Genomic DNA, 15,776 nt, shown 5'->3' with positions numbered 1-15,776 from the left:
ACAAAAGACCTATACAAGCATATTGGTTGGAGGACAGGTTGGTTCTATCGTGTCCATTTCATCATTCACAATGCTTTGTGGGATAAGTATTATATTCACTTTTAAAAATGGTCTTATATATATATATATATATATATATTTTTTTTTTTATCTCAGAGTCAGTTGTTTTTATTCAAGATCAAGAGCTATTTGTTAATTTTTCTTAAATCTCTGGGGAAAACGATTGAAATGATTAATCTAGCATGCAAACACACGCACACACACACACACTTCACCTCAATGGTGTACTGCTCAAAGATGCGCAGCTGCAGGAAGATGTCGAGTTTGATCTTCCTCTCGTGGAAGAGCTCCTCCATGTGGCCCTGGGCCTCGTCTAGCTGCTGTAGGACGCCCTCGATGTGAGCGATAGAGCTGGTGTGAGGCATCTTATTACTGCTCATCGCTGAATCTCTGTGTTAAGAGTGTGTTAGGTGGTTAGGGGAATCTACATCCATTACAATTTGCTTATACTAAAGAAATATTCTGGCAAATACACAACTTAATATTCATTAACATCATATCTATGACAGTTTGTAAAACACAAAAAAATAGCACAGACTTGATAAAATTAAATTGGAAACAAATTTGCACTAATGCACTTACAACTGATTGCAAAAACTGGGGCAGTTTTACATACATTTATTTTTCAATCTGTCTTCTTATCACTGGAATTTTCTGTGAGCCTGAATGTAACTTAATGCAGATGGCTTTAGTAAATGACACTCTAGTATCATGGGATGTTTTATTGATATGGCTATGCTGTCAAAACAGTGTTACAGTTGCATACATGTTAAGGGTAATAACAAGGTGTTGTTGTTACATTGTAATTATACATTTAAGTGCTGAGTAATATTAATGAGCTACATGTACTTACTATACGGTTAGAGTCCAGCTTAGGGTTAATTGCATGTAATTATGCATAATTTACTGTTACTTTATTAGTAAGTTCATGTAACATGCGTAACAAAGACACCTTTAAATAAAGTTTTACAATTTTTTTCATAATGCTGCACACTTAAAAAATAAAATTTTCTGCCGGGTGTAAAGTGTAAATACACTTTACTAGTTGTTCAAGGGCTCAATGTTTGACAGGTGAGCACATTTCAATAAGCTTCTGCTGTAACTACACCATTTAGTAATATTTCTTGACAGCCATTCAAAGCTGTTACATATTCTGATGAATAGAAGGTCATTAAACTTGGGTTACAAGTGTAATTACAGAAACAAATACTATAGGGTTAAGATTAGTGCTAGGGTTTGGTTTAGGGTTAGTTACTTTTTAAGTAACTATGTTAATAAGTAGTTATGCATAATTTACTGTATAGTAAGTACATTTAAAAGTATGAATGAAGCTATTACATATATTTACATACCTGTACATCCAACAAGACAAAATATAATTGAGCTTACACACTGTAAAAAACCCAACTTGAAAAAGGTTCAAATTACTGGTTTTGTTGTGTTGGCTCAGCAAAAATCTATGGAAAAGTCAGTATAACTATGTTTAATACATTTATTCAACCTAAACCAAGTTTCTTTCCATAAACTTAAAAAGTTTAGTTTTGTGAACAAGGTTTTGCAAGTTCATCCTAAAAAACGTCTGCCAATTTATTTAAGTTAAGTTAGAAACTTCCCTCCCACTTTTTTTTAAATAACTTAAATGAACCTAATGTTTAACTGTAAAAGTTAATAATAATAATAATTATTATTATATTATATATATATATATATTTTTTTTACCTTGAGTCTGGAAATAAGTTGAATTGAATTGAATAATAGTATTATTATCAATTAAATCATGGCCACTGTATGAATAATAATATATTGTACAGATAATGTACAATAATAATGTATGATTATTATTATTATTATATTATTATTATTATTAGTAGTAGTAGTAGTAGTATATTGTGCACAGCAGTATATTGTAAACCCTGGAAATTCTGATGAATTCTGATAAATACTAGTTTATTTAAAAAAAAAAAAAAATGAACGCCCTCTCAAGTGAAAATCACGATTTCAAAAGCGGGAGGAAAATTGGTATAGCACGTGAAGGCAGCATTAATTTGTTGGAGGAAGACTTTTACTGTGAAGTTCCTTAACAACAGGTGTGGGCGCCAATGCTCTCATCTCACTAGTTTGCATAATACGCTGTACAGACAAAACAGAACTCAATTAGCCTAGGGAAGAGTTATTTTTTATTGAAGTGTTACATTTAAATAAAACATACATTTAAAAAGAATTAGAAGCATGTTTTTGATTGGGGATTGGGAGAAAAGTGCACCAGCAGAGTTCAGTCCCTGAAGAATAAGCTACTTACTGTACACTGTAAAATCCAATAATTTACCTTACTTAGATTAAATTAGTTATCTTAACTTAGTTGTTATACTTGCTAGGTTTTATTAAGTTTCAGCTACTTTCAAGGCAAATAAAACAATTTACTTACTGTTTTGAGTGACACTTACTTAAAATATTCAAGTAGCCACAAAGGAACCAATGACATTAATAAACCAGTGAGAGGCAGCAGTGCACTAATATGTTGCTAATTGCCGTTTTTTTGTTTTTATCTCACCATTATAGTGATTAGCATCCCCTTTGGTTGGGCACTTGAAACTTTATTTATGTTACTAAACTTTTCTCTCTATTAATGGAGAAATGCATCATGAAATCAGAGTTATTTGATTTCAACTAAAAGTAATAAATAGGTTGCTTTCATAAAATGACCTATATTTTAACTAAAGCATTTTTTTTGTGTGTGTTTAATAATGACCTTTTTTAGATTTTACTTTTCATATATAACTTGATATGCTTTTTATATAATCCTTAAATAGTGAGTGGTAATATGCTGAAGCCACACACACACTTAAACATTCATCACATGAATCACAACAATGGTAACAATTAAATTAAATTTATATTCATTAATTGTAACTATAGCCATTGTATTTCCTCTTTTTGTTGTGCTACTGCTGACACAAAACAGCAAATAAAATTGGCAAATAAAAACAACAACTTTAAAACAAAGCAACTGCATAATTTATTCTGCGCAATGCATTCTGGGAGTCAGTGAGTATCTATACTAAGTCATGAGTAAACCTAAATGAAAGGATCAAGTACCCCCTACAGTTCTTTTTTAGTTACTAGAACTCTTGTGTAAGTTAAATATACTAACTAAGCATTTGTCAGTACAACATACTATTCCTATTTCACTTTACTTAGTTTTTTCAAGGCAATCGGTTTGCATGCTTTTTTTAAGTAAGCCCAACTTATTAGATTTTACAGTGTTGGTACCAATTTCCAATAGTATTTTTTTGTTCACTCAACTTCAGACATTGAGTTCTACAGACCAAAAATGTTGAATTGGCTCAACTTAAAAAGGTTTGTTAAAAAAACAGTTGCACCTCTCCACAAAACTAACAATCTTAAGTTAACCCAATTAAATATTTTTTGTATGACTGACAACTTAATTTCAGTCAGTATAACTGTTTTTTTACAAAAGTTGAGTGAACAAGAAAAAGCTTAGGGAAATTAGTACCAAGTTTTTTATTGTTGTACTGACTTAATTTTTTTTACAGTGCAGATATTTAATTCTGTTTAAAAGTCTAGACGCATTTGATTATTGATACTGATCATTGCCTTTACAGGTTTATGTCAAGGGTATGTAAACATTTGAGCAGGATAATTTGTGTAAAATAAGTTATTTTGTCTATTTTTTGAAAGCCTTTTAAAGAGAGATTTTGAAAAGTATTTTTAAGTGTGTAAACTCGTGGGTGAAACTGTGTGTGTTTGATACCTGAGTTGTTGCATTAGGTCTTCTCCCTCTTTAATGACGTTGAGTGTGGCCTCGAGCGTGGCCGTCTGCTGCTGCTGAAACTGTTTGATCAGCTCCTGAACCGAATCCACTGAATCAGAGCAAACTTCTTCCAGAAGCTCCTTCTGCAGGTCTTCCATCCACGTCCACAACTGAAACACACATATATACACATCAACACATGCACAGGCTTTCAGTGACAGTATTTCCTCATGATATTCCTCCTAAATATAATGCGCATTTATATTTTCATTGAGACTTAAGTATTTTATTTAGTTGTCTTTTTATTTAACATTTATTCTCTACAGTGGAGTCCAAACCTGACCCAAATACAAGCACAGAAACACACTTACGCCGGCAAAGACCTAAAAAAAGTTTCTAAACTTCTCTACAGAGATGGAGTGACCTGTCTGCACAGATTATAACGCTCATCTAACAATAATCTGTCCTGAATCCAATATTAGAAAGCAGCCAGAAATATACGCTCTCATTACTCAAGCTGCTTCCATTTTTAACATATCAGTCTAAAAGATTAAACAGTATAGAAATGATTCAGAGAGTTCATTAAAAACCAGAACCAAATTCCCTCAAACACTGGAGTGCTGTGTTGTGTCGTGTTTCCAGGTCAGTGCAGGACACATAAGGTTGCTGGTTTGATCCTTCGGAAATCATTTGGTGCACTGCTACTATTATCAATTGTTATTGTTGCTCAGTTATTAATAATAGTTATTTTTATTAATAATATTGGAAACAGTTTTAATGAAATAGATTGTATTTATTTAAAGCAGAAAGCTTTTGAAGCTTTTAAGTCAAGCCACCTTTACCTTAAACAGGAAACAATCGTGCTGATAATACACAAAGAGAATACAAAAAAAAAAAAGTCAGTTTTCCAGTTAAAGTCAGTTCATTTTTGATTCAATGATGTCATGATGTAGCAGTGATGTAGCGCTATACAAGTATTTACAATTTTACCAATTTTATGAAACCCTGTTGGTTTTGTTATAATTTATTTATTTATTTATTTATTTATGCATAATAACCCCAACTATTTGAATGGTGTATTTGGTTAAATAAATAAATAAATAAATAAATAAATAAATAAATATGTTTAGCCTTGATAAGCAGAAGTGAAGAAGAAAGAAGGGACCCCTACATTTAATTCCAAATAATGTCCAAATAATCATATCATAACATATACAGTTTCATGAGCCAATATCATGACAATTTGTGTGCATTTTCTTTTAAATCAAGAATGAGCAAAAACCGCCAGAACTGATGCAGCGAGTGCCACGATTGGGGTTCCCCTATAAATAAACGTATGTCACCTTTGTGCTGCTTTTGACGGTTCTGTTAACACATTCTCACTGTTCCATGAGGAGGAATTAAAATGCTTTGAATTAATTTTGCCCGCAATTAATTCACTTATGAGAAACAACTCATGGAGCCAATCTTGCTAATGGATTGAGTTACTGAACAGGACCAGAGAATATCAGTCACACAGGCATGTTTGATAAACACACATTTCCCTTCACAGTGTTTACACCTTTGAACAATGAATTGCCATGACGCTCGTGATTATTTGATAAGAGTATAGAATTCTCATGATGTTTTAAGAATTTCCGATCAATCCCTGACATTCCCAGATTCTCCATGAGCGTGGGAACATCAGCTCTGCCAGATGCAGATCGAGAGCCTGTAATGATGAATAAGGCCTTTCCAAATCTACCGTGAGGAGGCTGTTCGTGTTTAGCTTTAACATGTTGCAGGCGTAGAGCAGCTCTGCAGGAGGATGTGATATTTATGATAGATGATTCCCCCAACAGCGGCTTGAGACACACGCAGGAATATTTTTCATGTGAATCACACACGAGAGCTCTGAACAGCAATGCATACGACAAGCTTTAGAATGCAGGAAATCGCCCACGTAAGGGTAAAGCTAAACACAATGGATACATTAAATCAAACCACACAGCAAGGACATACAGGGATTCCTTACAGAAATAAACATGGCCTGCATGCCACTTCAAGAGTTCATTTCTCTTTACATTGGTTTCAAACACAGTTGACATGGCATGCCTCTCTTAAAGGGTTACTAGAGTTAAAAAGCACGAATGTGATGTTGCCATCCCTGTGGTTTCCATAGTAACTGTATCTGTGGGCAATCTGGTCACATTATGAATTAAAAATACACTTCAGATTGCTAGGAGACCACTGAAGCAGAACCACAAGATAAAAAAGGGTTATTTCCATTGCAGCTGGAAATTATAAACCTAATGTATATATATATATATATATATATATATATATATATATATATATATATATATATATATATATATATATATATATATATATATAATTGTTATAGATGTAGAATAGGTGGGTGGGGCTAAACAGGCGGTAATTTCGAATTGGTGGGTGGGGCTAAACAGGCAGTGATGTCGAATTAGTGGGTGGGGCTAAACAGGCAGTGATGTAGAAGCAGGCGCTGATCTTCCTCTGCGGAGCTGGTGTTTATCCACACTATTAAGTCATAAAGTGGCACATTCCACAAGCTGTGATTTTGCAAGACTGGCTTCAATATAAGCTGTTTTACTACAATGACCTGTTATAAAAGATGAAGGGAGATTTGATTTCTTAGTTCATGACCCATTTTAAGGAACATGAAATCATTATATTTTGTTCAGACACAAAACTATCTAGCATAAACCTGAAATATGTACACTGTAAAAAAAATGTTAAATTTGGGTTAAAAAAAAAAAAAAACGGCAGCAGTGGTTGCCAGAATATATATATATATATATATATATATATATATATATATATATATATATATATATATATATATATATATATATATATATATATATATATATATATACGTATGGTAGCAACATTTTTGGTTTTACGGTTTTACCTTAAATTTACAGTTAAATACCATAATTTAATTAACAGATACAATGTAAATACACCAATCTACTGAAGTAATGAAATCTGTTTTGCAACTTTGTAATACACTAATAATCTCCAAAACCAGGTGCTGATGAGAGTCACACGGTGAACCACAGCCTATCACAAGCAGCTTTTAAATAATAAAATATATAGAAGGTGCACAGTGTCATTCACACAAACACTGAACACCATCATGGTGACACACATGAAACTTTAATAATGCAATAAACATTCATTTAACAACATTAGATGTAACATACAACCCTAATGTAGTCAACCGATGAGAAAAATAAATAAAATAAAATAAAATAAAAATAAGAAGAATCAGTTATTAGAAAAACAAAAAACAAACATCAAATTTGAAATGCAGGGAACTCTGGGAATGTAAATTTACAGTTATTTACTGTAAATTATACATTATTTTTTAATTCCAAAAATGGTATTCTACTGTAAAATAGCATGTAATTTCCCAAAAAGTTTTTCACCATAAATAGTAGGGAAATTTACTGTTAATCATTGAACGGATTTTTACTGTAGCATTTTTACAGCTTTTTACTGTTAAATCCATGGTCATTTTTTACAGTGTATGTGTACTATCAAGCTATATTATACAACTGCTCAAGTATAATATGCCTGCTGAGTTTGTTCTGTGTCTAAACCATTTACAGAGTCTGCCTTCACCTCACACTGATCTTAAGAATGTGTGTGGGTTTCCCGGCTGAAATGAAGTGTTTCTGGAATGCTGCTAAACCTGAGCACTTCTGAGGGCCTGTGCTATGACCTCTTTCAGTAGGACGGTGGAGAAACTCTCCAGGCCAGTGTGAAACATTGTAAATGTTTGGCCTGCAGGAGAACCTCTTTTAGCCAAGAACCGCTGATGTTAGTCTCAGCTCATATAATGTAGCGCTTTTTACTCTCAACACACACAAACAGCTGTGAAATGGAATGTGTTGAGTATAAACACTACTGTAACACATTTAACCAAACAAAAAAAATCCAAACAGATAGCAGCTAATGAGCAAGGCCGAGTCTTACATGTGTACCACTTACTAGAACTACAGTTATTTGATTTATTATAAGGTAATAACTTATGTATTACATAAAAATGTAAAAAGATAAATAAATATTAAAACTGGCAAATACTATCTTTCTATTTTCATATGCTACACCATATGACAAATAAGCACTCTGAGCACTCAGAAACAAAACCCGATTCAGACAGTAATTGTTTATCATGGGGATGCAAACTATTTTTAACATTTACAGGAGTTATTCTGTGATTTTATTGCGCTCCGAATCAAGGATGTTGGGGTTTCTCTCTCACCATTAACTATAGCATATCTATTTTCATTTTTTTAAACAGAAGATTGTATAATTAATTAATTAATAGGATATTATTAAATATCCATTTATTCTCATTATTTCATATGATATTTTTATTAAAGCAGATAATAATGTGACTGGCCACGTGAGCAGTGCAGTCCTCATAGGATCACACAACTTGCATCTTTACTGTGTTACTGAATCCAAGTTTGATATTTATAAGAAACTGAGTTTTATAGCTGAGGTGCCATGTTAATTAATTTTTACAGACATCCACATGAGGAACAATTACCATCTGAATAGGGCTAAAGTTGATACTTACTGAGTGAGAACTAAATCAATGAACTTCATTAAGTCTATTATGAAAATATAAAAGAATGAACCCTTAATAAGACATATTTCTTGAGCACCAAATCAGCATATTAGAATGAATTCTAATAGAGAGGAAAACTTGTATTCAGTAAGGATGCTTATGCATAAGCATACATTAAGCATGTTGTTATTCACCTTGAAATAAATTAGTGTTTTACAAGATCTTAGTCTCCACAGAGAGAGCGAGTGATATCAGGACATGAGAGTCAGTCGTGAGAAAAACACACTCCTACGATCACCATACATCAACAAAACTATAGCTCACGCTAGAGCTCCATGAGACAAGCGCAGCACCAAACCCCCCCAGAAAGATGGATTGTGCCACTTAACCCTCCAACATATTTACACTCTCTGTCCTTCTCAAACGCAGGGTGCATGAGGTGATGGATGTAGCGTGATGTCACATTACTGCATAATAAATCACTAATAATCACGGCTATTGACTGCTTCAGCAAAGTGCCTTAAACATGTCATGAATTACGTAATGGCAAACGCATTTAACATTTCACACAAGGTCCTGATTGGCATCTGGATAGGTCTTCTAGCACATCTGGCACTGCTCAGCAAAACCTCCCAGCATTCCTCTGTAATCCACCTGGCATGTGTGTCAGTCTTACCTCTTTAGTGTGCGTGTGGAAGGAGACGGACATGTCCAGCAAGAGTTTTCTTTGTTCCACTCTCCTGACGAAGTCCTGGATCCGGACCTCCAGGTGCCGCGCCGCCTTATAGATCTCCTCGGGGTCACACTCGCCCGTCTGGGCCAACTGCTCGGCCGCCTCCAGGAGTTTATCTGCATTAGTGTAGGTGTTCTGGTCCGGGAGAGAGAAGAAAAGGCAAAACTCGATCAATGAATCTTTACATTCAGATACAGATACATTTCATTAGATAGTGCTTTATACAATGCAGATTGCTGCATGATATTGGGAAAAAATGACATTGCAATATTTTTGTTTTCTGCGATATATATTGCGATATGAAATCTAGTCTAATTTTTTCTTACAAACAAAAATGGGATGAGCAGATTTACATTCTCATTTTAAATGATTCGACACCATCGTGTCAATTGATTAATATATGCTAGGGAGAGAGAGCAAGACAGCGCTCTTGTTGTTTGTCGCGCTCTCTCTCTCTCTCTCTCTTTCCCTCTCTCTCTCTCTCTCGCGCTCGCTGTCTCGCGCACTCTCTCTTTCGTGCTCTCTCTCTTTCCTGATCTCTCTCTCGCGCGCTCTCCGCGAATCACATTCGTCGAGGGCCGGGGAGCAGCTGCCCATACAATTAATGAATAACGGATCAACTACGACAGCCTACATCGCACATCCTGCAATGTGACTATCGTGGATTCGTACATCGCGATATCGATGCTTAAACGACACATCGTGCAGCCCTACTCATAAGTTCTTGCAGTAATTAAAATAATTTACTCATATTTTTTTTTTCACTGATACAAAATTGTATTTCAACGAAAGCTGTTCTTTCAAACTTTCTATTAATCACATTAAGCTCATATTCATTATACAACTGTATACCTTGAATATGTTTTGACAAACAGCTAAAATAATAAAAATTGTGCTTGTGTCCAAATATATACAGAGTATTGACCTAACTGTACATATACATATACAGTGTTCCTGTAGCTCAATTGGTAGAGCATTGCTTTATCAAGTGCAAGGTTGGGGGTTCGATTCCCCGTGAACACATTTAAAAATTGACAGCCTGAATGCACTGTAAGTCGCTTTGGATAAAAGCGTCTGCTAAATGCGTAGATTTTATTAAATTTGTAATTTAATTTAATTTTTACATATAGCTACATGTCCAGATTAAAGCCTTCTGGCATTAAAATAGGATATTAAATAGGATTATGGACGTTGAATACAGTCATCCAGAATATGTGTCTTATAAGTACTAATAAACAACGACTATATTATTAATTGGCATGCTAATAAGCAACTAGTTAATAGTAAGAATTGGTCCCTATGCTACAGCATTGCCGAAAAGCCAAGACACATTTAATGCCTCACAAGGACAATCAGCACGAACCCCATCAGAACTAGCATTTATCATGGATTATCACCCTGTGGCCCTAACACAGCCAAAAACAGAGGCATAGAAGCGCACTGGCTGCTGGAAAAGGAGCATCTAGACCCCACTGTTCCTCTCTGTGAGACACAAGGTAAGGCGCTGTCAGGAGAGGTCGCTAATTAACATGAGATAATAACATATGTATTCACCTGCTGTGACTGTGGAGAACGGCAACACATTCACAGCTCCAGAGGGTTTCAATCCTTCATTAAACACAGTTACAACATTTCATTTCTTGTGAGAGATTGAATCTGTTTCACTGGCAAATATTAGCTGAGTACGCATGAATACAGCCTTGCAGATATAATAGTTCAGAGTTATTTTCTCTCAAGTTTATAACATAAGTGTTTTTGGTAACATGTTACATGTACTTAAAGGCAGGGTAGGTAAGAAATTTATAAACAACTTTCTTCCAAATTTGTTTAAACTTTCTATTTATATCAATGCATAATTAAAATGTAAGTACTCTGATAAAAAGAGTATAAAAATCGAGTGACTCTAGACCGTTTAATCTGTATTAAACACAGCTCATTATTTCCTTTCGGCACGAAACATAGGATTGGCTTAGGCGACTGTCACTCTCTCGCAACCATGGCAACCACCCTTTTTCCACACATGACCTGCCCACTTGCGTACGCACGTTTGATTTGAGGAATTCAAGAGGCACGGATCCTAGGAATACCAAAACAATGGCAGAGAAACAGCAAGCAAAATTCACTGTACCGGCCTATGCAGTTAGTGAAGGCAAACCAGGCAAAAAAAGGAAGACAGTAACAGTACAAGAAAAGGCAATGAACAAAAAGTCTTTGGATAAACAAAGAAATAAAACGCGAGTTAATATCGGCGTGCCTTTCCAGCGATGGCTGGAACTGAGGGAACTCAAGTGCTCCTTGCCCTGCCCTGCACTTCGACCACCCCGTCCTCGGCCTCTACTTCCTCGGACCCTAGTTGCACGGCCTCTTGCACGACCTCCTCTGCTTCGCCCTCGACCCCGGACCTGTCCTCGAGCTGACGATGCGGTACTTGCCTCTGGAGTGTAGTCCTCATCAGAGTCAACAATGCTTTCATCATGGAAACTCTTACATGCAGAACAACGTATATGTTATGAATCTTACACGAAATTCATCTTCATCACAGTGTAAATGATGGTAATGGAAAAACGTGTATCATGCAACCTGTTTTTAGCTTTGCCTTATAGATAACTAGCTCATTAGCGAATCAAAAAATATATATTTTAAACTTTACCAATATCAATATGCTAGCTTGATAGTGAGTACTAAAATACATCTTGTTTGTTTATCTTCATAATTATAAAGTTATTTTTATTACATGTGATTCTGACATGATTTCACTACATGCACTCTGCTCCTTCCTCTCCGCTCGTCTCAGGTAAATAATGCGTCTTCCAGCTCAGTGGTCGGAGTCGCGCGTTCATGTGTTTTGGGGGCGTGGCTTTAGAAGGCGCCCAGAAGGGAGGGGGTGGTGTGAATGGAAATAATGAGCTGTCTTTAAAACAGTCGTTAGAGGTCTACAGACACTCGATTTTTATACTTTCTTTTTCAGAGTACTTACATTTTAATTATGTATTGATATATAAATAAAGTTTAAACACATTTGGAAAAAAAGTTTTTTATACATGTTTTACCTACCCTGCCTTTAATATTATAATAGTAATTAATTATGCATAATTGCACACAAGTAACCTTAAACCTAACCATAGTCCTAACTTCGATTTTTCCTTTCTTTATGGAGTGAGATCTGTAAAGTTGCAAAGCCTAAAGTCTCAAATCCAAAGAGACTTTATACATTTTTTAAAAGTTAAGAGTCAACCACACCTTCCTAAAACGGCTCATTCTAACACACCCCCACATGTCTACATCACGATGTTAGAAGATTTGCATAACTCCTTTAATCCTGTAATATAGGTGTTACTGAGTCAGTGCTATCTTCTTTCTGTACCATCTTTGATAAGTTGATTGATGAAGTGAATCTTCATTTTTCCTTCGTTTTCTGTACATACAGTAATCCATAAACTTGTCTAATAATATTACAGTAAAAAAGCTGAGAACTAGCGACTGTTTTTTCCACATCGAGTGATATATTGCAGCTTTAAAATACACTAGGGATTGGTTTGGTGTTAATAGCACTAAAAATCTATTATACAGTATATGCAACATTCCTGATTTCCTCTTGATGACACACACACAAACACACGTACATAACTAAGACAAATTAGACATGAATCACTCACTCCAGCAGCATTTGGCCTGAAAATGTCTAGAGGTGTTTTAGTCTCAGCTCTTCATCTTCATCAGTCTGTTCTTGGATATTATGTCAGAATAACAAAAGCTGCATATGTCTCGCTGGTTTCCAATAATGGCTGAGCCAAAACAAATCCCTTTGGCTTATTTAGACGGAGTCAGATTGTCTCGAGCCCTTCTCATGACACTGAGACTCACGATCTGTCATCTGGGATATTATGAATTATTCTCAGGGGAATTATGAGGATGTGAGAGGCAGGTCTTAGCGTCCAGTGATCTTCATCTCTTCGGTGCGCTGTCAGATTAATATCGTGCTATATATTTAACACCACTTTGTTTAAAAAATATCAGTTCAGCAGGATCTAATCCTATTTAAAATGACAAAAAGTGTGAGATCTATTCAAATTTGTCTAGTTTGTACAAACCCGATTCCAAAAAATTTGGGACACTGTACAAACTGTGAATAAAAACAGAATGCAATGATGTGGAAGTTTCAAATTTCAATATTTTATTCAGAATACAACATAGATGACATATCAAATGTTTAAACTGAGAACATTTATTATTTTAAAGGAAAAATAAGTTGATTTTAAATTTCATGGCATCAACACATCTCAAAAAAGTTGGGACAAGGCCATGTTTACCACTGTGTGGCATCCTCTCTTCTTTTTATAACAGTTTGCAAACGTCTGGGGACTGAGGAGACAAGCTGCTCAAGTTTAGGAATAGGAATGTTGTCCCATTCTTGTCAAATACAGGCTTCTAGTTGTTCAACTGTCTTAGGTCTTCTTTGTCGCATCTTCCTCTTTATGATGCACCAAATGTCTTCTATGGGTGAAAGATCCGGACTGCAGTCTGGCCATTTCAGTACCCGGATCCTTCTTCTACACAGCCATGATGTTGTAATTGATGCAGTATGTGGTCCTGGTTTGTCATGTTGGAAAATGCAAGGTCTTCCCTGAAGGAGATGACGTCTGGATGGGAGCATATGTTGTTCTAGAACTTGGAAATACCTTTCAGCATTGATGGTGCATTTCCAGATGTGTAAGCTGCCCATGTCACGCACTCATGCAACCCCATACCATCAGAGATGCAGGCTTCTGAACTGAGTGCTGATAACAACTTGGGTTGTCCTGGTCCTCTTTAGTCCAGATGACATGGCATCCCAGTTTTCCAAAAAGAACTTCAAATTTTGATTCGTCTGACCACAGAACAGTTTTCCACTTTGCCACAGTCCATTTTAAATGAGCCTTGGCCCAGAGAAAACACCTGTGCTTCTGGATCATGTTTAGATATGGCTTCTTTATTGACCTATAGAGTTTTAGCCGGCAACAGTGAATGACACTGTGGATTGTGTTCAGAAACAATGTTTTCTGGAAGTATTCCTGAGCCCATTTAACTTTTACAGCCTCTTATTGCTACCTGTCTCAACTTTTTAGGAATGTGTAGCTCTCATGAAATCCAAAATAATCCAATATTTGGCATGGCATTTCAAAATGTCTTACTTTCAACATCTGATATGTTATCTATATTCTATTGTGAATAAAATATAACTTTATGAGATTTCTAAATTATTTGATTCCTTTTTTACTCACAATTTGTACACTGTCCCAACTTTTTTGGAGTCAGGTTTGTACATGGAAGCATTGAGTAGTAAGATTCTAACATTTTCTGTTTCCCGTACAATGAAGTAATTTACTGCTTAACAAGTGTAGGACGATGCATCGCTGTAGAAACTAACTAGCTGGTCATAACTTTTTCCCGAACATGGTCACATCTCTGTCATTCAAACCACATCGGTTCAACAATATAGAACTATGATTGATTATATTATGCATGTACATGTGGTGAAGTATTAACTTCTACTAATTAATCATGTCATGTCATCAAGCATAATCTCTTGATGTCCGCATCAAACTGTGCTTCTAACTACAAGTTGAGAGTTGTAATTAAAGTTGCGAAAACACCCCGAATGGTTAATTTTAGATTATGGGTTATGTAGTTCTTCACTGGTAATTTGGTCAACATGGCTTACAATTTGTCTCAGTAAAACTTTAGTTTAGGGACCAATTCTCACTATTAACTAGCTGCTTATTAGCATGCATATTACTAGAATATTGGCTGTTTATTAGCACTTATAAAGCACATATTATTTATTCTGCATGACAATATTTTAGTGCCATTAATCCTAAACCATACCTAAACTTAACGACTTAAAAGTATCGTATTAACTATTAATATGCAGCAAACTCGAAGTTTATTGAGGCAAAAGTCATAGGTTAATAGTTAATAGTGAGAATTAGTCACATAAACTAATGTGTGAACAAAGTCTCTTATGCTCGCAAAGGCTGCATTTATAATAAAAAAAAAAAAAAAAAAAAAGCGATTTTTTTAAAAATATTTTGAAATGTAATTTATTCCTGTGATGTTAAAGCTGAATGTTCAGCATCATTACTCCAGTCTTCATGATCCTTTACAATTGATTCTAATTGCAGCTCAATATATATATATATTTTTTTATTATAATCAATGTCAAATAAAAATAAAAATAAAATAAAAAACATTAAAAATATGTTTGATGTTTCTTTTGATCAATTTAATCCATCCTCACTGAATAAATGTAATAATGATAATAATACTTATATGATGGCAAATAATATTTAATTTAATAGCTTATGGTAAGTCTCTTTTGAAAGACTAAAAATCAGTTTCACCATAGAAAATGAATGTATTTTGACTTGGGGATCTTGACTGCAAAAGAGTACAATGACACTAGAACGTCGAGGTTATCCAATCACAATAGAGATTGTTTACATACAGAAGTCTTAATGTTACAGCAGCAAAAACAGGATTTTTTAATTCTTAGGGTCAGTAAGTGGTGTATAATAGTCATGACTAACTGAATTACGGCTGTTTTAGTGCTATAAACCTTGACTAAT

The 15,776-nt window shown here is 34.9% G+C and overlaps 1 protein-coding gene across 2 annotated transcripts in view; it reads right to left on the bottom strand.

The window, feature by feature from the left end:
- Nucleotides 1–15,776, bottom strand: part of LOC113109162 (kalirin-like) — a 200,650-nt gene that overhangs the window by 88,087 nt on the left and 96,787 nt on the right. For both annotated transcript variants that reach the window (XM_026272756.1, XM_026272757.1), the window contains exons 11-13: nt 9,115–9,306; nt 3,833–4,002; nt 276–450 (exon numbers count right to left, since the gene is read on the bottom strand). In XM_026272756.1, coding sequence (XP_026128541.1) covers nt 276–450; nt 3,833–4,002; nt 9,115–9,306 — 537 coding nt within the window. The remainder of the gene's footprint in view (nt 1–275; nt 451–3,832; nt 4,003–9,114; nt 9,307–15,776) is intronic.

The sequence above is a fragment of the Carassius auratus genome, chromosome 9 (assembly GCF_003368295.1).
Source record: "Carassius auratus strain Wakin chromosome 9, ASM336829v1, whole genome shotgun sequence".
NCBI classification, from domain to species: Eukaryota; Metazoa; Chordata; class Actinopteri; order Cypriniformes; family Cyprinidae; genus Carassius; species Carassius auratus.
This window is presented reverse-complemented; position numbering and strand designations above follow the sequence as displayed.